This window comes from Lycium ferocissimum, chromosome 7, assembly GCF_029784015.1.
Source record: "Lycium ferocissimum isolate CSIRO_LF1 chromosome 7, AGI_CSIRO_Lferr_CH_V1, whole genome shotgun sequence".
Classification (NCBI taxonomy): domain Eukaryota; kingdom Viridiplantae; phylum Streptophyta; class Magnoliopsida; order Solanales; family Solanaceae; genus Lycium; species Lycium ferocissimum.
The window spans coordinates 10,023,097-10,050,877 of NC_081348.1; the positions used below are offsets into that span (position 1 = coordinate 10,023,097).

General features: G+C 36.5%; 3 protein-coding genes and 1 long non-coding RNA gene across 4 annotated transcripts; 3 read left to right on the forward strand and 1 right to left on the reverse strand.

The window, feature by feature from the left end:
• Positions 1–508: 508 nt before the first annotated feature.
• Positions 509–4,734, forward strand: LOC132061906 (uncharacterized). The gene is made up of 2 exons (XM_059454583.1): positions 509–664; positions 3,988–4,734. The coding sequence occupies exon 2, from the start codon at positions 4,249–4,251 to the stop codon at positions 4,732–4,734; it is 486 nt and encodes a 161-aa protein (XP_059310566.1). The 5' UTR covers positions 509–664; positions 3,988–4,248.
• On the forward strand, positions 1,872–3,374 carry LOC132062502 (uncharacterized). The gene is made up of 3 exons (XR_009416196.1): positions 1,872–2,570; positions 2,647–2,841; positions 2,911–3,374. It is a non-coding gene; the product is annotated as an uncharacterized LOC132062502 (long non-coding RNA).
• Positions 4,735–7,251: 2,517 nt separating the features above from the next.
• Positions 7,252–8,013, forward strand: LOC132061908 (uncharacterized). The gene has a single exon (XM_059454584.1). The coding sequence runs from the start codon at positions 7,252–7,254 to the stop codon at positions 8,011–8,013; it is 762 nt and encodes a 253-aa protein (XP_059310567.1).
• A 12,381-nt stretch (positions 8,014–20,394) lies between these two features.
• LOC132063304 (probable boron transporter 2) lies at positions 20,395–24,634 on the reverse strand. The gene is made up of 12 exons (XM_059455785.1): positions 24,126–24,634; positions 23,741–23,823; positions 23,408–23,600; positions 23,166–23,304; positions 22,837–23,002; positions 22,516–22,682; positions 22,256–22,429; positions 22,069–22,164; positions 21,854–21,991; positions 21,393–21,712; positions 21,020–21,287; positions 20,395–20,937 (listed from the first exon to the last, which is right to left on the reverse strand). Exons 1-12 carry the CDS (start codon positions 24,227–24,229, stop codon positions 20,623–20,625), a joined length of 2,163 nt encoding a protein of 720 aa, XP_059311768.1. The 5' UTR covers positions 24,230–24,634; the 3' UTR covers positions 20,395–20,622.
• Between the last annotated feature and the right edge of the window lie 3,147 nt (positions 24,635–27,781).

The following is a 27,781-nucleotide window of genomic DNA, read 5'->3' on the forward strand; positions in this document are numbered from 1 at the left end:
AAAAAATTTTAAATTTTTTTTTGGAGGGTAATTTTTTTTTTTTAAAAAAAACAAACATTTTTTTGGTGGGGGTGGGGGAGGGTTGCGAGGAGGAGGAGGAGGGGGTTGAAAAAATAAATAAAGAAAATAAAAAATTAATATTTTTTGCGCGGGGCGGGGGGGGGGTGGAGGAGTGTGAAGGGTGGGGTTACGGGGGTTCGGAGGCGGGGGGAGGGTGAGAAAAAATAAAGAAAATCAAAAAAAAATTAGGGGGGTGGGGTGGGGATGGGGGGCGGGGGAGGGGCGTGGGGGCATGGGGTCGGGGGTGGATCAAAATGTTAAAAATAAAACTTGAGTCTGAAAATATTAAAAATAAAGTTGAGGGTCAAAGTGTAAAATAAAACTTTTGGAACAATTTAAAAATCCTTAATCACTAATAGAAAATTATCACCTCCACCTAATAATTAAAACTTGAGTCAACCCTTCTAAAATAAAAAACTAAAGAGTCACCGATAATTAAATGCCCCCTGAAACAATATCACGGTAAACACAAAAATTCACTGCTGATTTTCATGAAATTCCACAAATCATAGCTGAGAAACTTTCAAACCATGTATTATTTGCGATTGTGCTGTCAAAAATCATTGGAAAAGCTTGGGACGGAGTATTTTTTTCTTTGATTGAGGTATGTTTTTCTTCACACATAGGAATAGAAATAGCTGTTTTCTCTTCTTCTTTGTTTCTTTTTTGGATGATGGAGGAATATTTGGGGATAATTTGACTTGAACCAAAACCCTGGGCAAATCAATATTCACAAAGGTATTTTTTGTCAATAACCCAAATACTTATTCTTTGTATTGGTTTGCTTCCTTGAATCATTATTTTCATATATTCGCGTGCATCTGTCTTATTTTGTCGACCAATTTTACTAGGTTCTGTGAAATAACGATAAACTTCACTTAAGTGTTTTTAAGGATCATCATTCTATCATCAATTAGGCTTGCATCATTAAGATAATGTTAGTAGGGACAAAGGAGAAAATTAGCAGATGTGCCAATTTGTTCGTCGACACATCTCAGCTCATTTGGAAAAAAGTAGTATTTGTTTTCAAATTGAAAATTGCATACAAAGTTGGAATTGTTTTTGAATTTTTTTAAGTGATTTGGAGTGAATTGTGAAAACAGCTTTTGGAAGTTCTTCGAATACTAGAAAATTATAACAATTTTATGTCCACACAATCTTTTTTACTAATTGTTGTCTTAAGTCACTCATAAAGCGATTGAGATCTGATTGTCGAGGCCTTTTCGAACATTACATTTTTGGATTATTCCTATGAATTTCCCATATTTATATGTCGTATTTCAATTTTTTTTTTCCTACTTTGCTTCCGCACCTAATATTCCAACTCTAAAATTGGGATCTCCCTAACTCTGTTGTTATTAACACTTGATTAAATAATCGAAGTGCATGCAGGAAGACTCTTGAATATTGTACAACAATTAGAATCCCAAATTTGGTTCTTCATGATAACATGCTTTTGGAGTCATTTTAGACGACACTTTCTTGAATGGTTGGTAGAAACAGATAATGGAAAATATAACCAAGCAATTAGCAATATGGGATGGATAAATGTATTTGAGTAGAATTTGCATCTACGTTGCAATTACGATTATATTGTCCAGTTTATGGAGTATCTTGCATCTGTTTTATAGATAACTGCTTCATAAGTTTGTATTGATAAGGTAATTTTCCGTAGCTATTATTTGGGATTTATTTGTTTATTATTCTGAAAATATTCACCTGAGTATAGGTACTTTCTTTATGGCTAGTAATAATGCATACCAATTAGATCCCGGTCCACTTGACCCGTTTGTATTAAACAACAACTCACCCATAGGTCACGAGATATATGGGATGGCAAAGACAATATGGTTCTGAATACGAGGAGGTGTGATAGAAAGTTTTGGGACCTCGTAAAGAAACATCCCATCAAGCCACGAGTTTTAGAAGTGATTAGACTATCTGGATTGTACGGTGTTTATAGATCTCAGCGGCCTATTGTTGACCGTAGTTTGATTACTTCATTGGTGGAGAGATGGCGTCCCGAAACTCATACGTTCCACTTTAGGACGGGTGAGGCGATGATCACCTTCCAGGATGTAGAGGTGTTGTATGGTTTACCCGTGAATGGTAATCCAATACTTGGGATTGAGCAGACAAGGGACAAAGCGCATTGGCATAGTATTTGTGCAAGATTATTAGGTTTTACTGCAGTTCTTGGACATAGTTGCCTCAAGGTATCTGCGATTAATACACATATGCAACGTCAGCTAAAGTTGCCGGACATGGAAACATAGGATATAGTCAATCAGATAGCTAGATGTTGTATGTTTTGGTTGATTGCTGGTATGTTGATGGCAGATACATTCGGTAGTTGCTTAAAGCTTATGTACTTGCCTATGCTCGAGGACGTTAATGTGATTGGGTCTTACAATTGGGCTAGTGCGACCCTTGCATGCTTGTATCAATGTCTTTGTAAAGCCTCACAGGGTAACCAACATGAGATAGTAGGATTCCTACCACTACTATAGGTATACCTAATAAGTAAACAAATTGTGTTCTATATTTCTTGTAGTTTGTAATTACTTAATTATATCTATTCTTCAGATTTGGGCATGGGAGAGAGTTACTGTCCTCAGGCCCCAGATAGTAGCACCAACGGATACGCAAAATAGTTTTCCTGCTGGTTTACCTGGGGGTCCATATGCTACTAGATGGTTTGCACGTTTTAGTTGGACCGACACTACCAAGCATGTGTTGAAAGTTTTTAGGGACGCTCTTGATTCTTTGACGGAGGATGACGTACAATGTGGTATTAGTTTGATTTTAATTCCATGTATTTGTAATTGTAAAGACTTTTTTTTCATGTAGTTTATCTGGGAACCATATTTTGATGAATTAATTGAGAGCCTTCCCGATTATTGTCGTGTTGGACGAGACATATGGCGTGCTAGAGTCACAATCTTTTGTTGGGATGTGGTCGAGGTTCACTTGCCTGATCGAGTTATGAGGCAATTTGGGTTGATACAGGAGATACCAGCTCCATTTCCATTTGATTCCACACATTTTCACCACGATCGTCGGGGAAGGCCGAATACAAATTGGGAGTTGGAGCATGCACAATGGTTGCCTTTTTGGAACGAACGGCGTCAATGTGTTTTTAATGCACCAGTGAATCATGAACCACTTCGGTACGATGACCCCTGCCTTATTTGGTTCTGACACATTACTCGACTTGTTATTGGTAATCCTAATCCACGTCCTCAGCGACAAGAAGGTTATGTTCCTAATTCAATGGCATATGAAGCAATGGTAAGTGGTGCATATTTATTTTGGTTCAAGAAGTAACCTAGCAGTCATCTTTAATAGTTTTTCTCTCTGTCTGAACTGCTACATTAACTAATCATTTTGATACCCCAAGCACATACTTGTCCTTAAATCCAGAGAATATTTTGTTGTTTGCATTTAACAGAAAGATTGACTATCTTATTTAATCCTAGATAAGCCAACAACTCTTGATGTTTGCTTTAAAGTCAGCTATAAAGGAAAATTATAGCAACATCTGGATTCAACAATTAATTTATGGTATTAGTTGGTTAATAATTAACATCCGAATAGTGTTTTGTCTGCCCACTTGTACTGCAGAAAAAGAAAGAGGATTCTGAATGAAATATTTCTTTTACATGAATGGAAAACCAACAAAGTAGAAATGAGATGGTGAAACCTATTCTCTCTATACATCTATGATCAGAACTATATGGTTGTGCAGCTGTGGTTTTACCTTGTCAAGTAATTAAGAACTAGCTGATGGCTGAGGCATAATATGGAAGTCAGTTGAATTTTTTTTTGTCTAAGTCAGTTGCTAAATTATATGTGTATTGTTATTATGCCATGCTCATTTTTATCGTAATTACGTTAGGGTGCTTTTAATTAATTTATTATGCGCAGGTGCGTTATATTCATATGATGGTCGATAAAGCAAAATCACTTGGTGATCAGCCATTACCGGAGGACTTTTACATGTTTCGTGCAATGGTGCGGGATGAAGGTGAAAAGTGCTTGACATATGTGCACGAGGCTGATAGGATTCATGTACAAGCCGATTATAGAAGAGATGAGGTATAGGCAAACCATTTACGTCCCTCTGTTCGTAGGCGAGGAAAAGAAGGTGTTACTGGTAGGAGGGAACGTGCTATTGAGAGAGGACGAATGCCTGCTGAAATGGATGAAGCACATCAGGCCACACAAGATGCCCAAGCAGCCACGGGAGATGATCAAGAAGCAGCACATTGTGATATTGGTTCTACTTCAAGGGATACTCAGGAATTCACTCAGGCATCACGTATGACATATCAACCAACTAATACTCAGATTGTGCCATACATGACACCACAGACTCCGCAATATTCAAGGGATCCAAGTCTTTTGTCACTTGAGTTGGATGATATAGAAGGTATTGAGTTGGATGATGCAAGCGATGAAGTGGATGGAAATGATTTGGAGAATGCTAGCGAAGGTTGTGATTTTTCGCAAGTGACTGCAATTGTTCAACATGGTAAACCATCAATTAGGCCGAAGCGTAAAATTTTTCGTAAGCATTGTGCCACTGGAAGTCACTTTCTTGACCAGCATGGTAGAATGAAAAAGCAGTGTGGTAGAAGAAAAAAACAGCAAGGTAGAACCAAAAAGATATGAGTGCTGGCGTTGTTTTGAAGTTGAAAAAACAGGTATGGAGTATTCTTTTGTTTCAATACGTTGGAAGCAGCTAACTCTTTATGGATTATATGTATTTTTTTTTTTTTTTTTTGGATAAATTGTGCAAAGAAGTAGTATCTTTTGGATAAATTTTCTACTAGTTCATATTTAGTTGGTGTATTACTTTCAGTGAAGTAGTATCTATGATATTTAGTTGGTGTATTATTGAATGGCTAAGGGAAAAAGCAGAGATTCAGTACATAACTAGGTGAAAAGACATGGATGTTCAATCTTCAAAGAAAGGATAAATTTTGACTTATTTTGATGCTTCTGAGAACTCTGTGGCCAAATGATCAAAGAATATCGGCAACTGATGCGGCCAAATGCTTCAAGCAAGTTTCAAACTTATGGTGTTGCCCGATAGTTGGGTTGGGTTGAAGGATCTTCTCAAAAATTTCAACGGACAAAAAAGTCAACGGGTTAACGGCGTTAAAATATAATTCGTTACTGCCAGTCACGTATTATGGATAATACATTACTGACAGTAACGAATTTAGAAATTCCAGGTACAATATGAAATCTGACATTGATTGATCCTAAAGTCATAACCTGCAGTTACGACTTCAGCATAAAACATAACTGACAGTAACGTTTCTTCTGAAACTAGGCACGCGCAATCGAATCTTGTAAATAATCCTGCAAATTGGGAATCCTTCTGACTGATTTGACTATAAAATGTTATCTATAGTTACGTTTTACTTGTAAAACGTGACACACAATAACGAAAAAAATGCTAAAGTCCCTCTTCCTCATACTTTTCGAACAAAACCACAGATCATTATAAAATATAATGTATGAAACGAATGTTCAAACACATTCCAACAATTTTCAAAGAAAGCTTCTACTTGTGTGGCCTATTGTTAGAACAACATTCAAAAATTCAACAGGTATGAGTTAATTAAGTCAAATATGTTGTAATATGTTAAAATAAGACTATAGTTTTAATTTATTTTTCTATTATATTAATGATAATAAGTGTCTTATTTTCGTGTGTAGGGATAAAGATGGCCAATTTTGAACATAATGTGATGGTTGCTTTGTATTGGGGTGGCGAAATAATTACTGAAATGAATGGATTCAGGTATACTGAAGGTGCCAAAATGATTGTTAGCATGTCTATTTCAACGAACTATGCTGAATTGGTTGAACTATTGCATGAGAAAATGGGGACAGATAGTGAAAATATGCAAATCAATATTTCTGGAAAATATCCTTGCTCATTTCAAGGTAACAATACAAGGTTCGCTGAGTTTAAAATTGAGAATGACCAGTCCTTGCTACAATTTTTCGCCATACCTCAAAAATTTGTGGATAAGATCGATATAAATATTTTGGAGATTTATGTAAAGACCAAGTCAACAAATCAAAATAATGTATTTCAAATGAGTGGTCAACATGGTTATCACATGAATTTGTTGGCTCAAAATTACGGATTTGCTATGGCCAGTGCAAAATCGATTATTCACCATCATTCCAAAGAATTGCTGATGGACAACAATCCAAATTTCTATAATCAATCTCACACCGATGTGTCATCATATAGTGCAACACATGGTTTCCGTCAATCATTTGGTGCAGGTCCTAGCAGGCATGGTCATCGATCATTTGATGAAGGCTCAAGTAGTCAAAGACATATTAGTAGTAGCCACAGAGAATATGAGGCCAAGTAAAGCAACAAATTATATTTTTCCGATAGCTTGAGTTTATATATCTTCAACAAAAAAATTAGTCAAATTATATGTACTCCCAAGAAGATATTTGTACTACCAACTGTTGCACTTTACAAATTTTTAATTGTTGCACTATTATTTAGTGCTAGAACAAGTTTATTAGAAACCTCAAAATTGTTGCATTTTTTTAACTTTTAAATGTGTTAGTACTCGTATAAATTTTCTGCTAAGAGAAAAAACTTTCTTATATATCCTACAATCTTACTACAATTTATTAATATGATTCATTCCTTTTCTCCACAGAGAAGCTGAGGCCAGCATTGATTTGTATAATGATGCAAATGCATTAGCTCTGAAAGTTCAGAGGATGACGATCCTTCAGGAGATGATGAAGAGAGTGAAATAGAAAGTGAACCTGATGAAGATATTGGGGATTTACTTCAAAATAATATTGGTGTAAATCCTCATAATCAATTTGGTCATGGTGTGTCCGAAACTCCATGTCATGATATACCCTACTTTACGACATTGGAGAACGAGGAAGATATTTTTATCTCTACACGAGAATTAGAGATGGGATGTTGTTCAGTTTGGTCCGAGGATGCCAAAAAAGACTTGGAAAAAAAATATGTATTTTAGCAGCAAAGCAGAGTTGAAACGGGCCGTGACGATTTGGAGTTTGCGCAAAAATAAAGAGTTCGAGGTGGTAACGTCAAACAAAAATCTATAGGTTGTGAGATGCAGGTTTTATAATTTATTAAGTTGTCTATGGTTTCTTCGAGGCCGAATGGTTGGATATAACCTTTGGAAGATAGGAAAGTATGTTGATAATCATAGGTGTGAGACTGAAGGGCTTATGACAGGTCATGCCAACCTAGATACCAATTTGATTGCATCCTTGTTTCTAAACAAAATTCGAGAAAATCCCAAGTTGTTAGTAGTAGATGTCAGGACTCAGGTTCACGAGAAATTTGGTCATCAAGTCACATACAAGAAAGCGCGGCTTAGGCGTCAACGCGCATTTGAATTGGTGTATGGTGACTTTAAAAAATCATTTAGTGAGCTTCCTAAATATTTTGCAGCTTTTCAGCACTTTAATCATGGAATAGCTGTGGAATGGAAATACGTAGAGTCTACGAGTTCACTAGAGGTAAAAACTTTCAAGTTTGTATTTTGGGCTTTCAAGACGTGCATTGATGGATTCCAAACGTGTCGCCCGGTTATTTCAGTAGATGGAACTCATATGTATGGAAAGTATGACATCAAATCATTAATTGCTGTTGGAATTGACGGAAATGATAACATTCTTCCTCTAGCATTTGCTATTGTTGACAGGGAGTCGAAAGAGGCATGGAAATGGTTTTTTAGGAATCTGAGCGCACATGTGATAAAGGATAGAGAAGATATATGTGTGATCTCTGATAGGGCAAAAGGAATTTTGGCTAGTTTGTCGGAGTTGTGGCGATATCAGGAGCCTCGGTCCTTCCATCGATTTTACCTAAGGTTAAGAGCAACTTTCAATCTCGATTTCCAAACAAGGACTCAGTAAATTGATGTGGAGGGCTGCTACAACCCATCAAATAAGGAAGTTCGAAGCCTTGATGTGGGAAATTAAGGAAGAAAATATTGAAGCATATCAATACCTCACGGAACTTCCCCTAGACAAATGGACAGTTAGCCATGATGATGGAAAAAGGTGGGGAGTGTTGACAACAAATCTTTCAGAGTCGTTCAACGGGGTTTTGAAGAAAGCACGAGGCTTACCTGTCATTGCTATGGTTAAACTGTCATTGGGGCAAACTATTAAACGGTATACTCGTAGGTCTCAAACAGCGCAACAACTTCTGGAGAAAAATGAACTATGGACAGGAAAGTTCAAAATGAAGTTGGAAAAGAACTATGAAAGTTCAAAAAGGCACTTTGTTTATGATTGGAATATACCCACAAGGGTATACGAGGTTAGATCTATGCAGGTTGATGGTACTGGTGGTAATCCTCATCGTGTTTCACTTAATGAAAGAAAATGTGATTGTGGAAAATGGGCTAATTTGCACTTTCCATGTTCACATGTCATGAAGGTTACTGAAAGAATGGGGGGATTAGCTAGAAATTTTGTAAGCGAGTATTTCACAATAGAGAGTTATGCTACAACATATTCTGGGTCATTCTCACCAGTTGGGCACGAGGCGTATTGGCCATCTCCAAGTTTTAGAATGACAAGTAATGAACTCTATCGTCGTCCTAATCAACCAAGGACAACTAGAATTCCTAATGAGATGGATCGTGGTCTTGCAAAGATATGGGCGAGCATGCGGGTTGTGTAGGCAAACCGGTCATGATAGGCGTCAATGTCCAACCCGTAGTCAAAATTAAGTTTTAGTCGAGTTTGTGAAGTTATTAAATTAGTTCATTAGTAATCAGTTAATTTTTTTTACTTCTTTATTTTATGTGATCAATATGCTCAGTTTTCTGAATTTATGTAACAGTGATCAATATGCTCAGTCTTCTGGATTTTATGTAGCAGTGTATGAACTTGAAGCACTAGTCCTAACAGGTAACTTGAGAAATTGTAATTTGATATGAACATAAATTCATTGACTGCCGATAAGGAGGATCCCTTAGTCTTGCTGCCTACATAGCTGCTCCCTAAGCAACGGCGAGCAGCCAACTGCCACTGCACAACCTTTAACAACACTGAACAATGAACAATAATAGAAAAGAGAATGTTTCTTACTTTTAAAAACACACACCAAGGATTTTTGGAGTACAATCAACTCAGTCTCTAAAAGTACTTGCATTTCTTTAAGACATTTCACTGAAAGTAATACACCAACTAAATATTTAGATACTACTTCACTGAAAGTAATACACCAACTAAATATGAACTGGTAGAGAATTTATCCAAAAGATACAACTTCTTTGTCTAAGGTAAGGCTGTGTTATGTATGTGCAGATGGTGATGGCAATATTTGTCTACATTTACTACCAGTCATTTGTTCCTCAAGACTACTCTATTGACATGATTTTAGATCAGGTAATAATTGATTCTATAATCAACAACTGCTAATGATAAAAGAAGTAAACTAATGGAAGATCTTGAATACCCTGTGGATAATTTATCTATAACTGAATTCTTTGTCTATTGCAGATAGTAAGGAATCTCAACTTTGAGGATCAGACTAGGTAAAAGGAAGGTTTGAATTAATAATGAATAGGTGCAAATGTATACACATAAACAGCTTTGGAGTGCCTCTCAAAGGAAAATACATGAAGTAATGAAAACCCAAGGCGTAGTAAACGTCAAAGGACGTCTACATCCTTTGGATCAAATTTTCTGACATTTTTGTTAGAAAATGAGCCTCAAATTTTTTAAAAATCTATGACTTCTTCGGAAGCTCAATATTGGAAAGGGGCAGTCAACAGTGAAATTGAATCCATATTAAACAACCATACATGGGAGTTTGTTGATCTTCCACCCGGGAATAAACCTTTAGGTTCTAAATGGATATTCAAAAGGAAGATGAAAGATCATGGTACTATTGCCAAATATAAGGAAAGAGTTGTTGCCAAAGGATTAAGACAACGAGAAGGTTATGATTATTTTGACACATACGCACCGGTAACAAAAATATCATCTATTCGGGTGTTAATAGCTTTAGCCGCTGTGTATGGTCTTGAAATCCATCAAATGAACGTTAAGATAACTTTCTTGAATGGAGATTGAACAACCCGAAGGGTTTGAAGTTCCTGGGAAAGAAAAGAAAGTATGTTGACTTGTTAGGTCTCTTTACGAACTAAAACAAGCAACCAAACAATGGCATGCAAAATTTGACCAAACAATGTTGGCCAATGGATTCAAGATTAATGAGCGTGATAAATGTGTTTACATTAAGAACACTCCGAATCATATAGTCATTGTTTGTTTGTATGTGGATGATATTGTGATAATGAGTAATGGTGTCGCGACCCATTTTAGAATCGCACGGGCACCTACCATCCCCACCTCGATAGGAGAATCCTTGAACAAAACCATAACCAATTAGAGGACGAAATTCACAATCTTTCAAGTCATTTTATAAATAAGCGGAAGTTAAAAAATATACATATATAAATAAAATAACAGAAGTGATTACAACAGCTTAATAAATACATAGACTCTTTTTCCCATGACCTGGTCTAGACTAGTACAAGAGCGGCTAAGATTGGAATACTGAATACAACTATAATTCTAAGGCTCAGTCTCCATCTCAAAATGAGAATGATGGAGGCCAGATAGGTATTGTGCATTTTCCGGAAAACTTCAAATCAATCCATAACCTGAAAAACACTACACCCCAAAAAGGGTGTAGCAAGAGTAGTATCAGTACCACACTAGTACTGCTAGGCATCATAGGCTGACAATGATTAGAAGAACATATCAGTATTAGAATTCACAAATAAGCATGTAGGTAAAACTAGGTCGACAGTGCATGTTACCTACCGCTAGTTTCAACAAATAAAGCTTCTTATTCTCAACAATTCCTCCTTAGAGATCCGTTTTACCTAACTTACATTATACTCCCTTCTAACTCATATAACATACAATAGACAAATTGGTTCAAGTATCACCAGTCAACTACCATTACACTATCCATTCTTAGTAACATGAAGTTATCACGTCATTCTGATATTTATTATTCGCCTACATTTAGGAAGCTAAAATGTACAACTGAGCCAACGAGTATCAAACATAAGTAAATTCAAGATCATGGCCTATGGTTATAGTAACTAAGCCCAAATGTGCCAAGTCTCAATACATCCAATCCGAATCCGAATATCAGAAGTACATCACAAGAATATCACAATAGAAGCCATAGTACAATGCAATGAAATAATGTCTGGAATGTGAGTGCAATGCATATGCACCGTACACATGTACTCTGATGATGGAACATCGCATATCGGCAAAGACAAACCATGGGGGACCCGTGAAGTGCATCTACCTCATGGTTCCGGCAACAACCTCGGCAACCGCTACCTTACTATTCTAGCATCAACCTCGGCAATCGCTACACTCATACCTCGATTCCGAATAAACATCGGACATCGGTCCTCGCGTCACTCTCATCCAACTGAGCCTAGCTCGTAATGGCATTGCCTCAAGAATCATCAATGTATCAACAATATATCATGAAGGATAAGAATGCTTGCAATAAATGAGTTCAATGTCAATAATCAAATGAATATCACAAGTACCACACATGGGCACACCAATAATGTCATGAAAAAGGCTACACAATAAGGCATAACAGAACACTATCCTCGTATCAAATGTCAACAAGTAACATACTACAATATCATGGACGAGATTAACACTAGTCACCAATGCCCATCACAGACAAAATCACAATAACAATATCACCTCATTCCTTTACTTTCTAACGACATCAATATATGATAACTATGCTTTCTAACTTATAACATCAACCACTAAACATCCAATCTAGAATCATTTCACGTCCTTTTAGCACGTCTATCAATTTCAATACCAAATTATGATTCAATATTAATTAACACAGGATATGATTATGTACATCATACGGGAATTCCTCATCAATAGAACATAACAATGCAAGTACTGAACAACTAGTCTTCCAAGTCACATAAACTCTACCAATACGCAAAGGAACACCAACACACGAACCTCGGGAGTCTACAAGCCACAAGCCCAAACATATAGTCCACATAATAGTATCAACCTAAGATTTCCATCCCAAACTCCGAAATCCTATACATGCATTCTCTGTTTCATCTAATACACTAATTATGTAAGTCTAACCGGAGTCTACCAAGAGAGGAAGCCGTCAAGGCTGAAAAAGTGGCGAACGTCCACTTGGATTCCATTTTCCTTTTTTGTATCAAGCTCGTAGGTCCGGAGGGTCTAAGAATGATGAATGCATTCGAGTGAGAGACAATTAAGGAATACCGAGGTTATAGGGGTAAAGTCGTCATTTCTAACACACTCAATCTAGATTATTGCTTATGCTATTACACCTCCTTTATGAAGAACAAGTTTTTGACTAAAAAAAACTTGTCTTACTACTACACATATGCCATTATTAGCCTTTAACAATTTAACCCATTTAGGAAAATAGAAGATTTAGGCTTTAGAACTAGCTATTCAGTCTAAGTTTGTAATAAAGAACTATCTTGAGGTTACTAATTATTCTAGGTCCATCATTACCACACAAAGGGGTCTTGCAAGATTAGGGGAAAGAACTCTCATTTAGTATCCTACCATAATCACAATTGGTGTAAGAAGTAAAAGAAAATTAAAGGAGAAGAGATGAGGGATTCAAGGGGATTACCTTCCCAAAATTTTGGTCTCAAGAAGCTAAAAAATATCTCCAGATGGCGGCTGCAACTCGAGTAAATGAATATTAGGTCAAGTCAACAAATGGGTTTTAAATAGTGAATTAACTGCCCGATGACCGCTGTGGCGGCATCGCTTCAGCGATGACCCACCACTGGGACGGTATATTAATATTCCTCCACTCCGCTTCATGCAGCTGTGGCGCCAACACTGGAGTGCAGGTCTATCGCTATAGCGACATAACTGGGCCCAAAGGGCCCAAATTCAATATTTTGCACGTGACTCACATGACTGGTCCGATCAAGTTAGTGATTTTAAGAGTGTAAGGATCTGAAGGTGTTTTTTTTAAGAGGTCAAGGTTGCGAATTTCCCAGAAGTCACATTAACGACGAAACGGGTCGTTAAAAATGGTTAACATAAATGCTACTAAGCGCGTACTTGCTAGTAAGTTTGATATGAGAGACTTAGGAGTGGCCGCTTTAATTTTGGGAATTAAGATCCATAAGAATTATCAAGGTCTAGCATTGTCTTGATCCATTATATCTAAAAGTGTCACGACCCAACCGGAGGGCCATGACGAGTACCCGGTGCTTACCCACCCAAGCACCTCTTATCGTACATTCACATTTACATCTAGGTGAGCCACATAGCTGATCATACTTTCTAGCCATCATTCATACTAATGTCATTGGACAACAATACATCTATATCATCATCAACAACTAAGCCCATATCCATGTACATAAGCCGACGAGGCTAACAAAATGATATCCAAAATATAGGGCCGACAAGGCCAAATACATCTAACCATATACACATGTCTACGAGCCTCTAAGGAGAGTATGTCATATCATATAGGCGGGACAGACCCCGCCATGCCCATAAGTATGTACACAAAAGAATAGAAACCAAAAACGTAGCTCCGAATGAAATGGGCTCGCTACGTAGTCCCCGAGTAATAAAGCTATGGATCAAGCTTTGTCTTCCCTGCTATGCAGGCACGACGCAGCGTCCACAAACAAAAGGACGTCAGTACGAAAAATGTACTGAGTATGTAAAGCATAATCAACATCATTATAGAAGCATAAGAGACAACATAAGAATTAGCATAAGGTGGGAGGTAGTAGAACCATCGTCATAAACACTTACTTGCTTTTCATAGGGACCTTCCATTTCTAATGCGTGTTTGTGTACATACATCCATATCAGTATCCGTATTTGTATCCGTATTTATTTACATTTTCATATCCACATTCATATTCATAATCGTAATTATACTCGTATTCATAGCATACCCGACCATGAGGGATCGGTGTTTCACATACCCGGCCATGGCAAGGCTCGGTGATTATACATACCTGGCCCTACTAAGGCTCAGGGTGATCTGTACCCAACTGTAGTGGTGTGCGCGCAATACATATCATACTCGGTCATATAAGTTCGGTGTTACATAATAGTCATACATAGACACATATACGTAAGAGCTCATAAGTATCTTTGACATCATTACTATCGTCGTTTTATTACATCTATCCTTAGAGGATCACCCATCATATAAGGAATTTAGTAGAATCATAAACATAACGAGAATCATAAGCTTTGATAGCTTTAAAGATAGAATCATTTGGAGGTCATCATGAGCTCGTGAAAAGAATAGATATATGGCCAAAGAACCATGCCTTATTGAAAGAAGGGTTAGCCTTACATACCTTTTCGTTCAACTATTCTATCGCTTGAACGTTCTCCTTCAATGCTCACGTTTCTACCTTCATTAGAGCTTATACTAACATTAGAAAATCGATAGCTTCGCATACTTGACTAAAGCTAGAGAAAATTGGGCAAAGACATCTCCTTTATTTATACAACTTCCCCCATATCATATATCAACTCCCAAACATCTATAATAACATTCACAACATCATAACAATAGTCTTCATTCACCTACGTTATCCATATTTCTCAATCCACTTCAAATCATCCATAATCATGGTCATGACACACTATTACATTCACTCATATACAATGTCAATCCCATGTTTTTAATGCCATTTATAACATAATCATAATCACAACATATCAAGAATCATGACTCAATCCAAGCTACTACTCAAAAATATCACTATTCTCACATTCATGACCCATTTTCTATCTCCTTCTACAATCCAAGTCTTTCAACCTCTCAATACCTTAAACAACATGGAAAGACCATAAAACTTACCTTAGATGGTGTAGGAATGGACTTTGGGTGAAACACTTCACTTGAGCAAAACCCTAGTTCTACTTCCACTTGGATTTCTTGTTTTGGATGAACTTTAATGAGTTTCTTACACTTGATTCTCTTGATTTGATGAAGTTGATCATTAATATCTCTTGAATTCTTGTTGGAGAGGTATGGAGAAATGTTCTAGAGAGTTCTAGAGAGAAGGGGAGTGAAGATGAAAATGAAATGAAATGAACTTGGTCCCCTTATTAATAATTCATAATCTGACCCGCTTTGATTTCACGGACCAACATACGGTCCGTATAATTTATACTGACCGTATGTTTGGCCGTAATTTTGGTCCGATGAAGGCTACCAATGGGCTGAATATACGGCCTAACATACGACCGCATATTTTATACGGCCGAAGATGTTTCATGGGTCGTATAATGCCCAGCTTTTCCGAACTCGTTCTCGTCGACTCGTTTGATCTCCAATCCTTATGGAACCTTCTTAACACTTGTTTAACACCTCATTAACAATCTAAGGGACGTTATAACTCTTCTCCAAAGCATCATTAATTCATCATAAATTCGGTACTCGTAAATCTCTTCCGATACGTAACGTATACCTTGCCTTCCTTGGCAACTTTCTTCTCTTACCTCAAATGTCTTTGCAAATCTCAATTAGGGTCATCAAATGCTATTTCTTACTTATTGAAACATCGCATACTTCGTGCCCTCCGTTAGTCTATTCACTGTGCATCAACGGAGAATTTTCCGAGGTGTGACAAAAAGGTACTTGAAAAGTTCAAGTATATGGACTTTAAAATTGTAAAGACACCAATTGGTGTGAATCTTGTCTTGCTAAGAATAAATGTGAAAGTCATTCTCAATTGGGTTCTTCCAGAGTGTTGGGAGGTGTGATGTATATCATGAACTGTATACGACCAGATATCGCTTGTGCTATAACTAAACTGAGTTGCTACACAAGTAATTTTGCCCAAAATCATAGGCTGGCAATGAAACGAGTTTTGAGGTATTTGAAACATACTCAAAACTTTGCGTTGCATTACAGCACGTATCCTCCAGCTATTAAAGGATATAGTGGTGCAAATTGGGTCAACTGAAACTAAATCCACAAGTGGATACACTCTTCCAATTGGTGGTGGAGTAGTGTCTTGAAAATCGTCTAAACAAACATGTATCGCCCGCTCCACAATAGAGTTTAAGTTCATAGCTTTAGACATGATTAGTGAAGACGTTCAATGGCTCTGAAATTTCTTAAAATATATTCCATTCTGGCCCTAACCGTTGGCACCAATATGTGTACATTGTGATAGCCAAGCGACAATAGGTCGGGCAGGGAGCGTTATGTATAACGGAAAATCCCGTCACACACGACGGAGACACAATACCGTTAGACAACTGCTCTCTAGTAGAGTTATCACTATTGACTGTATAAAGTCAAGAGATAACGTGTCGGATCTACTTACAAAAGGCCTAACTAGAGAGGCAGTTGAAAGATCATCAAAGAGAATGGGTTTAAGGCCTAGGACAAGTCATCATGGCGGTAACTCTACCTAGTAGACTGGAGATCCCAAGAGATCAAATAAAGTTATGACTGACGGTTCATCATTGTCAAATAAACTCAACCTATTCTCATGATGAAGACAATGTTCAGAAACAAGGATAAAGCATTAAGGCTTTTTAACGACTTAATAAAGCTTAAGCTTTTTAATGGTTTCTAAGTTTGGCTGGTATGACCAAATAGTGTATCTACGGGATGACACGTTTAGGAATCACCTATATGAGTGTGAAGTGTAAGCCGCTTCAAGAAGTATGTCAGATAAAGGCCCGTACTACGCTTATCCATCCAAATCGCTCATGAAACCACTTATTGTGTTCATGTTTATTTAAACGAAACACAATATAGAGAACCAAAGATGGTTAAAGGGTTAATTGTGTGACATGTGGTTGTCTAGGTATACACTAAATCTCGATGGTTCAAAGATATTAAATCTACCGATTGACTGAGTATATCCGACATATGTTCATTACGAAAAGTTCAAAGAGAAACCTACTTATCCAGATGCAATTAATTCTTGCTTACAAGTCGCACAATTTTTTATGCATGTTTTAAGCATAGAGCCATTCGCCATTCATACGGGGGATTGTTGGGATTTTAAGGTGTGAATGAGAATTGAGAAAAGGTACCTTTTGGAGTGCACCCAAAATACACATTTTTGGATTGCACCTCTTTATCGCACCCTTTCATTACCTATAAATTCAGAGGCCTAGACTTATATTTTAAAAAATCAGAAATCTGAATTCTTTTCCTTTGAAACTGTCCTCTGCATTAGTTCTCAAAACAAAATTATAGTAGGTCGTGTAATTTGTTGCCGAATTTGCGTTCGACGAAGTTGGTGGGGTTTGAGGTACCTCTACGCTATCAACAGGTATATCTGTTTTATCCTAGAAGGAAGTAATTCATAACTTCGGGTACAGTGAGGGGATTAAATTCCTTAAGGATACACAGTGAATTCTGTGGACTCGAATATTTTCAGTTTTGTGCATTTTACATTTTTCAAGATTAAATCATGTTTTTGGTTTACTAATTTTGAACACACATTTACTAACATTAAAGACAATAGCTACTTTTATTAGCAGAAATTATTGAGGCCCTGGGCATATTCCTCCATACATAACCTACTAAGCCTAATCGAGCTAGGACATTCTAGCCTTTCTTCTATACTCCATTGAATATATTCACCATAAAATTTCAATTTTCTTCAAGCTCTACCTCTGCATAGAAAGTTTTCCCGTGGCTCTTCAAAGTTAGGGTTAGTAATTTTGATCTTGTTTTGAAATCGAATTGAACGATACAAGATTTTTTTTTTTTTTTTTGGAAGCTCATGTACATTGCATATGCTGAGGGCCTACGTTGATTTTGATAGCGAAAGTAGTGATTATCTTATTTAATGGTTTTGGGACTAAATTGATCATTTTTTTGAATATATAAAAACCCATATTTATCATATTTATACATTAAAGGATCAAATGGAACCAAAGTCCATACATTTACCAGTTTGATCGCTTCTGTCATGATTACGGCCAAATTGTTACAAGGTGGTCCAAGACAAGCAATGTTTGTTGCACAGCTTCAACAGTGTGAGATTGAAATTAAAGAAAAGTGGTAGTAGTATCATTTTGTCTCTGGGGTACAAGTTCCCTATCTGTATTATTTGTGAAACTTCAGTTCTTCATACTCATCACTGAAGAATTAAGTGCAAATCTATTAGGAAATAGAGAGCTATTCGTTGTTTTTACATTTTCTTTTCAATCTTTGTTCTTAAATTTGATTCTTTTTGAAGTTTATTTTCGATTCAGCTAATTCCTTTTTACATTTAAGTTGTGTAGTGTTCTATCTAGAGTACGAGAGTGTTTGAGTAAGCTTCAACCTTATCAAATTGACTAAATACTTTTTGGCGTATTTACAAGTCAAATATTCATAGTTTTTTTAGCTTATAAACACTTTTACTTTGATCAAGTTTTTGCTATTGTATCCCTAACATCTTTTTTAATTCTCAAAATACCCTTCCTAAATAAAAACTCTAACTCCCACTCCGTTTCATATACATCATTCCTCCTTTTCTTGTAAAATTCCTTTTAATTTACAATTTTTGTAAATAACTTTCAGGGGTTTGGTAGTCATTTTAAACTACTTCTCATCACCTTTGTTTTTTTTTTGCCTAACGCTTCAACTGCTTAATATATGCTTTTCCAATTCTATCCAAACATGCACTTATAAGTATTTTTCAACACTTAATGCTTATCTGTTACTTAGAAATAGATAAGCCAAATAGACTCTAAGTAATCTGCTATAAGTAATTAACTGTATTGGTTTTCATTCCTGTTAGTGATTTGATTTAAACTTTTTCTTAGAAAACTACGACGACAGTTGCGTGCAAATACTAGAATACTACGACGACAGTTGCGTTCAAATACTAGCTAGTACCAAGCAAATACTAGAATACTACGACGACAGTTGCATGCAAATACTAGCTAGACAGGCAACACTGATTCCATAAATCAGTGGTGCCATTAGCAATTCTATAGTATTTTGCAGGACAAGACTAGCTAGGTAGGGGCCTAAAATTACGTAGTCAATATGGGCCTCATGGTTATGATCGACCAGGAATGCGTGAAATGAATTGTCACCTGACTCTTTGGTGCTTTCAGAGTGGTCTTTTTCAATCTTCAATTTTCAATATTATTCCCACAGATAGGCCAAAAACAGAAACAGATCCTGAAATTATTAGATAGTGATTTGCGAAGCTCCCCACTTACTTAAAGTCAAATGCCATAAAACCACGAATTTCCCCTTTGCTTTCACATTTCTCTAGTCTCTTCACCTACCATATGCTTTCCCAGATTCAATTCTGGCCCCTGCTTTTCCTCCAGCATTCATAATGACTACTTATCTGATTATATCACCCCTTTTCTTCTTTATTTCCTTTTCTATATGCTTGGGCTATATTCAACTCATCCCTCTTATCAAATCATGCTTTCCACTGTTAGACTTTTGTCATAAAAAATGAAACAGTGTCCTGGTGTTTATCAGTTTAGAAACAAGCCCTTTATGTGACCACTCAAAACTTAATCCACTCCTATATCCTTGAGAATGTTTGTCATTAATTCCACATGTTCAAATCAGGTTTCTAAGCTCATTGATGATCAGGAGCAAGTAATGGCGGAGTCCGGATTTTCAAATAGGGAAATCAAAATATAAAGAAGTACGAGAAGTAAAAGGCACATGAAATACATGCAGGATCATCATTAGGACCATCATACTTGCTGACCATCCCTGAACTGATCGGATAACCAACCAAAGTTGAGTCATTATGTACTCCATTAAACAGAAGCGAAAGCCTCAATAACGGTCGGATGATGGTTAAAAGTCATAGCAAACCCATATATATAAAATTTTCTTTACCTATTTACATGGTGTTTGTCAATTGACATCCCTTAGACAAAGATGGCTCCGCCACTGGAAACAGGTATGCAACTTGTTTTTATTTACGTTCCTTGCTCAGACCTTCATGAACAATGACTGCTCACAAGTCACAATATGCCCTTAAGAATACAGTGGAAGTGCGTCACCTGCCTCAATAAATTCTCTTTTTATCCCATTTAATCTGGATGTAGATGCAGTTGATCAATAAGTTATGTGCAGTTAATCCCAGCTTAAAATTACAGAGATTGTTGTTATTCTAACACCAATTTTTACTACATAGGATGTAATGTTGCCTTTACTTTAAGATAAGTTTTCCAGATATGAGTTAAAAATAGATTTGTGCAATGTTGTACAAGAAAATATGGATAAATACATTTCAGCTGATATTATTAATATCGTCTTTGCAGTACAAGAAAATATGAACAAAATACTTATCAACTATTATCACTCTAAGACAAATACACGGCTAATATTACAAGTACACTCCCAATTAATGCACCGCTTAAAAATGCAGGAAAAAGGAGGCAATCAAATGAAAATACAAAGCTTAAGGCATATTAAACTAGCTTAGTCTTAAGAAGTCAATCGTCTTAGTCATTAGAATTTAATGTTCGAGGACTTGTGCCCAAATTGGATGGCTTAGGTTCTCCGTTCCTTGGACTGAACGGCCCCCTTCCACCTGAAAGTGGACTTTGTTGGCCTCTCAGTTTGCTAATTTGTGGACTGTATGCCTTTTCTGGTATGCGGGGACTTTGAAGGAGCTTGGTATCTCTTATTGGAGTTGCTGTTGAACTTGTGATCTTAGGACTGTTAACGCGCTTTACCTCACCCCTGCTTCTAGTAATGATTTCGTCAAAAATCTCTCCACTTTCTGCATAGGAAGGTCTTGAACCAAATTCACCGTCCTGCATGTGTTAATATTAGTCCTCCAGTCTTTGAATAAATCAAACTACTATTAAATATCAGATTACTGAAGAGGGGATTTACCATAGGAAGATTGAATGGTACAGCTGGTGACTCTTCATAATCTGCTGCATCTAAATCTTGAAGATGTGCCCCTTTGAAAAACTTAGGCAATATATATTGTCTAACAGGAACCAAAAGCATGATCAACAGAGGGAAAAGGAGCCCCGCGATTGGAACCCATGTAATGCCAAAGCAAGCAAGCAAGTAGAGTGTTTGGAAAATTGTGAATGCCACTATGCTCTTGAAAGGCACAGTCTCTACAAAAGTGGCATGATAGTCCTCTAAAACTCTGCAAGCAAGATTCATCATTTTGTTAAGGAAATTCCTATAAAAAATAAAAAAAAAACAATTTGAAAACCTAAATTTAAAGGCATTTTTTGAAAGGGTTAATTACTTGTATCTTCGGCTTGGTGCAGTGAATAGGAGTAATATTCTCTCCCAAAATTGGTTGCCTGGCAGACTTTCAATGGCCATGTAAGCGAAATAGCCCCATAGCACTGAGGTTGGAATCATTCTGAGTACTGGCATGGCAGCAACACATCCCCCTACCATAGTGGCTTGAAGCAAGTTACTGACGCGCTGTTCTTTCACTTCAACAGGCAATAAATCATCAATTTCCTTCTCAACGTCGAAAATTGTTTCATCCACCGGAGCATCGATGTGTCCCATGCTTGAAGCTAACTGAATTGTTGATTCTTTTAACTCCTTCAGACCCTGCAAAAATAAAGAAATCAAGCTGTTGAATAAGCTATAATTGAGCTACTTGGTAAAATCAAGTACTAGTAGATAGTAACGGTTATTGGCATAGTTTCAGAACTTTAAGCTCCATCATCGGTCAAGAGGTATGTCACATACTCTAGATGATGGTTCCTGGTAGATAAGAGGAGTTTGCATCTGTTGATAAGCTTCCTGCATATTCCCATACAGTTGTCCCAAGCTTGAATTTTTCTGCATACTTTTGCGTGCTGTGTCAACTAGTCTGTTACGAAGCAGCTGCACAAAAAGAATATCTTAGTTTGTGGAACAATTTAAAGAAGAACAGATTGTAGTCTCACTAAGCTGGAATTTACCTGGTGCTTAAGAGTAGCTAGACTTTTAGTATGCATTGGGGACTGTGGGATCACACCATTTGATGGAGGGATACCAACAAGGCCGCACATTAGTGTCTACAACGAAGGAATCCCAAACCAAAATGTCACGAAAAGAAGCAAAATACGGAAACCAAAGCTATGTGTAGCAAAATGAATTTCGGCCTACCAAGAACCCCAAAAGAAGCAAGTCATAGTGGAAAGAGGATGGCTTTCTAAGATTGAACTCTTTCTGCTGAGCTAATTGGGAGGCAACACTGTGGTCAAAATAGTAAAGCACAGCAATCATAGTTGCAGGAATGAAAGCACCAAGTATGTAGAGAACTGGTACATTTAGCATGTCCTGCAGATGATCAGAATATCAAAGTTAGTCGTTCATAAATCTGAAAAGTAAAGATGAACTAATATCAGTGAGGAAGAAACATATGCCTTGATAACAGTCCAATTCTCATAAGCACCAGGTGACCATGGATTTGGGCTGACGAGGCGCCTTGGAATTCCTTCAGGAACACTTTCAGATGGTATATAGGAAACTGCTGTCCACACTACAACCATAAGTGGAACACCGTAGTCTGCAATAAGACTACGAAGCCAACCTGTCGAAAGAGGAGCAAAATTTTAACTCATCCAAGTCCAAAGTTGTCAATTTGGAACCAATATTAAAGATAGAGTTCAGAGGTTAGTAAATATGACAGAAAAATCCTCGGTCATAAACAGTTATCATTATGTGAACACGTTATTTGTGCTTACCTGTTCCATATCGCCATGATCTTGCTTTCCTGCTTTTCAAAGCAGTTAGCAGTAGACCAAATGAGAGAACCAGTGCGAACATTCCATTAGCAAATCTCCACGAAGGCATGAACTCGGTTAAACGAGGGTTGTCCCTTTTCGGAACGCGAAACTCATCTACCAGGCCCTAAAGTGAAAAGGTAGAAACAGAACAGAAAATTATTTTTCCGATTACATTTAACTAAACAATGGAGTGATAACCTGAAAGGATTAATTGATTAATTAGTCAAATGCCCTCCTGATTGGATACTAAGAGGGGAATAGATTAATTAGTACAATAGTTTACTTACTTTGATAGCTTGCTGCATGAAGAGCATGGCAATAAGCATGCCAAAGAGTTCTCCAGCCAAACGGGTAAACCTGTTAATGATGGAGCACGCTCCTAACACTGCCAATAAGAAGAGCAAAACTGCAGTCCAGACGCATACCCTGAGAAATCGTGACGATTGTATTGTTAATTAAACTAAATGGTGATTCAAGTTTAGACAAAAAGATGAAAGAGTACAAGGGAAAGCAAAAAAATAGCACTCACCAACCAGTCCAAGCAAGAAAGAGACCAGGACCAAGATCAGGTCTCTGTTTAGCAAAGTTGAACATGAATGTGTACATTATTACAGTTGGTTCTGCAACTCCTAAGATCAACAAAGGTTGACCACCAATGATGGAGTGTATAATTCCACATATTGCAGTAGATGCTAATGTTTGAACTGCAGTTAGAATTCCATCTGTAAAAGTGTTCACTTTGAGTTTTAGTTTCCAAAAAAAAAAAAAAAAAAAAAAAAAAAAAAAAATTGAATCATAAAGTTTGCAGGTCTAAATACTTAAAAGCTTGTTAAACAAAGTGCAATAGTCTGTGATAACATACCAGTATTTCTCTCCAGCTGCTCACCAAATGAAATCACAGGAATTGCCGAGGCAAAGAATATGTATGTGGTGGGTGCCAAGATCCTGAAAACCAGGAACTCTATTAATTCACCTCAGCTTAGCCCCATGGGCATACAAGAACAATCTAACAATAGTATTTCTCCCAATTAACCGTCAATGACATACTATTCAACATGTCAGGCTTTCTTTTTTAGTAAGTATGTTATAATAAAAGAGTTGCACTTCACTATATTAAGAAACTCTTTAACTTTAAACTTTTCATTTAACAGCATTCTATTATAGTCATAATCTCATAGAAATGTCATACTTAACATGTTTAAGCTAATATGTTGTAAGGCTACTTTAGATATGGTAAAATTTGGTACCTGAACCCAGCCTTGATCCCACTGGTCCAATCTTGCTTGTAGCACAGCAGGCGTCCATGGAGATCATTCTTGATTCCACGAAAAGGTACAAATGTCTCTTCCATGTGGGCAGGTATAAGAATCCCCTCAACTCAAGACAACTTACAAATCAAATCTCTGCTTAACTTACACAAATTGTTGGAGTCGTATAAGTTAACGAACTTGATAAGAATTATGTCCTGGAAAAGAAGTGGCAAGAATGGCAACAAGTCTAGAAAAGGCCATCTTAGTAGTAAAAAACCATTTTCTTGTCACAGTTAGCCGAAATATTTCTGGGAAACTTAAACAAGAAAACAATGCACAAAGAAACAAGGACACTAAAAAAAAGAATTTAGCAGATTTACATGATGCACGCAAGTGACAGTGGAAAAGAGTACAAATCAAGAGAATAGCTCCTCAAAATTTCAAATGTTGGGAGTGGAATTGATGGTATTAAGGGAAGGAAACAAATGTGAGAGCGCTAAGAAAGTGCAGAAATATGCCAATATATATAGAAACCAAAAAAAGAGAAAGTTAGAGAGACTAAGGGAGGAAGGGTGGAGAGGAAGGGGCGGGGGGGGGGGGGGGGGGTTGGGAGGGATTGGAGGTGGGGTGAAAGAGGAAAACAGGATATTCAGATTCTTGAATGTCAGTATATCACTGTTGCAGGTTTGGTCAGCAGTATCAGCACGTACTTCGGAATAATATACTATAGTCAAATGAAATGAATCGCATTAAACAACCCCATTGGGCAGAGAGCAAGGCAAACCGTTATAATTCGATGTCTCAAAACAAAGCAAATTTCTAGGACTGCATTTGCAAAATGCTTGACCCAAAGATTATGATGAAATTACCTCTCTTATCAGCTACTTTGAAGTTTAAATTAGCTAAATCAAATGGGCTCTAAATGACATGTTTGTCACTCGTGTTCCGAAATCAAAAAGGGAAAGTAAATGTGCTAATCCCAACTAAAACTACCTTTTTCTCATTCCATTTTACTTGACATATATACTTAAAATAGATTTTTCTTTTTATTGGTTCATTTTAGCAAATTAAGAGTGATTTTATTACTTTCTTCTAATACACCGTTATCAGTAAGTGAACTATATAAAATAACAGTAATCGAATTTAAATTTTCAAAATATAATTAATGAAGATAATTTAATAAAATAAATCTCTAATAAATAATTTCTTAAAAGAAGTGTCAAGTCAACAAAGGCAAGAAGATAGAACTAAGAGAGTATTAGAAAAAGAAAAAAAAAGGGTGACAATTCGTAAACAATGTAACAGAATATGCCAATTGTATATTGGTATGTACTATTACGACAGCAAACCACAGGTTTGTTATAGGATCAATCATACCTGTAAACGTTATTAAAGCTATGAATATAGATATGAATATACAATGCATGAATTTTTTGGCAACTTGATACTCTTATATTGAAAATGAGGAGTGGTGGTGTTGAGATTCTTGCATTGTAACCAATTTTTGCCGTCATTTCACGGCCAGTTGATTAGTTGCTTAAAGATCCGTTACCTTTTACTCTGTCCGTTCCATTTAATTGTAAGAATAAGCTTTTAAACGTCTTTAAATAAAATGGCAATTTAACTAATATACGCTTATTGACTTTTAATCTTTGACCGCATTCATCTAACTTTTTTTATAAATAAGTGAACTCTATTTACGTCGTCATTATAGAACAATTAATGCTAAGTGTAAGTTGGAAAAAATGATTAATTATATTATTTTTTGATCTTTTCAGAATAAATATATTTGGGAATAATTAGTTTCAATAACACGACAACTAAATGAGAACGGAGGTAACACTTTTTAGGGGAATGGAATAGCGGGACGACTGTTTATACTTTATATACATTAATTTACATGTTATTTCTTGTTTTTGTTAATCAGGGAAGGTTTGTTTTGCGTCATCTTTCATTGGCTGGTTTGCTCCGAAATTCATTTTTACACTTGCTGGTAAATAGATCAGTGATTCATCCATCGATTAATCAATGACATCTTAATTTCAAAATAATTACATTTAATGAAATAAATTCTACGTATTCATATATTCCACTAATCCCCTCAATGCGTTAATTGAATTAGAAGTTTAAAACTTAAATTGTTTCCAAAAAGATAAATGTATCATTCTTTTTTAGACAAACGGAAGAAAAAAACTACGTAACATAAACCGAAACCGGAATGTAAACACTTTTTCAACCTCTTGAAAAAAATATCTTCTTTCTTTCAGAAGATTTCTAGTGATACTAATATTTAAATGCATTCTAAGTAACTAGTAGCGTGTCTTTTCCCAGAACATGCTGATTAGCAAATAAAATCCTACAAAAATAGCGGGAAGAAAGCCTTTTCATTGTGAAAAAAGCAACGAAAAAAGGTCCAACAATATTTGCACCCAAAAGCGTAAAGCGATAGGAATAGCACTTACTATATTTATTTAAGTGCATTTTCAGTAACTTAATAGAATAATGAATGTAATCGAAGATACTCTCTTAATAGGATGGCCCATCACTCAACAACCACCTTAAATAAGATTCTCACCTTCATTTTTAAATCATCTATTAGTTGGACTAGAAATGAAGATTTTTGCAGCTTCGTTTTCTTAGTCTATAAAGTTTTTTTTTTTTTTTTTTTTTTTTTTGTGTGTGTGTGCATATAAGTAGCATCAACATATTTTTTTCATTCAAATTAACAAGCATCTTATATATTCATCTATAAAAAGACGTTACGTGGATTGAAGGAGTTATACCGCTAACTAGGGGTGGTAAATGGGTGAATTTGGTTCGGTTGAAAATGGTTTGAACAAAAATGGGTTGGGTTTCAAACCGCCCATATTTTATATGGGTAAATATGGGTTGGGTGATAAATAGTTGGGTTGGTTATGGGTTAACCTATATTATACAAGTGTACTATTATTTCAAGTGTATACTTATAATTTTTTTCTTTTGTCAAGTTAAATTAATTTTTTCATATAAATTTCAAGGGTGAGGGTGGGGGTGGGGTGGGGGTATGTTTTTTTTCTTTTCATTTTTTATAATTTTTTTGTAAAAGTAAAATATATGAAATTGATTTTTTTTGTTGGGGGGGGGGGGTGTTGGAGGTAGGGGAGGGGGTGGGGTGGGGGACCAGAAATTCTTTTCCATTATTTATAAATTTTTTATAGAAGTAATATATATGAAAATTGATTTGGGGGGGGGGGGGGGGGGGGGGGGGTACGAGAGGGGTGGGGGGGAGTAAAATTTTTTCCATTTTTTATAAAAGTAAAATATTTGAAATTGAAATTTGTGGGGTGGGGGAGTCGTGGAGGAGTGGGGTGGGGGTACAAATTTTTTTTTATTTTTTATAAAGGTAAAATATATGAAATTGATTTTTTTTTGGGGGGGGGGGGGGGGGGTTATAGTAGGGGTCGGGGTAGGGATTAGAAGTGGGAGGTGAGAAAAAAAATTTGGTGGGGTAAGGGTTGGGGTAGCGATTAAATTGTTCTTATATGGATATTAATATTTTACCTTTTTTATAAATTTTACCCCTCGTATTTGTGGTACTTTTTACAAAAGAAAAATAAAATATATGAAATAAAAAAAAATGTGCGGGGTGGATGGTGGGGTAAGGGTTGGGGTAG

What these genes read in the sequence shown, in the direction of transcription:
- LOC132061908 (XM_059454584.1), top strand. Translation starts at nt 7,252, where the DNA reads ATGGTTGGATATAACCTTTGGAAGATAGGAAAGTATGTTGATAATCAT.
- LOC132061906 (XM_059454583.1), top strand. Translation starts at nt 4,249, where the DNA reads ATGCCTGCTGAAATGGATGAAGCACATCAGGCCACACAAGATGCCCAA.
- LOC132063304 (XM_059455785.1), bottom strand. Translation starts at nt 24,229, where the DNA reads ATGGAAGAGACATTTGTACCTTTTCGTGGAATCAAGAATGATCTCCAT. An exon ending in TCATGCAGCAAGCTATCAAA is followed by an intron (nt 23,003 to 23,165) that starts GTAAGTAAACTA and finishes TTTTCACTTTAG; the next exon opens with GGCCTGGTAGATGAGTTTCG. An exon ending in TGCTTCTTTTGGGGTTCTTG is followed by an intron (nt 22,165 to 22,255) that starts GTAGGCCGAAAT and finishes CCTTCGTTGTAG; the next exon opens with ACACTAATGTGCGGCCTTGT.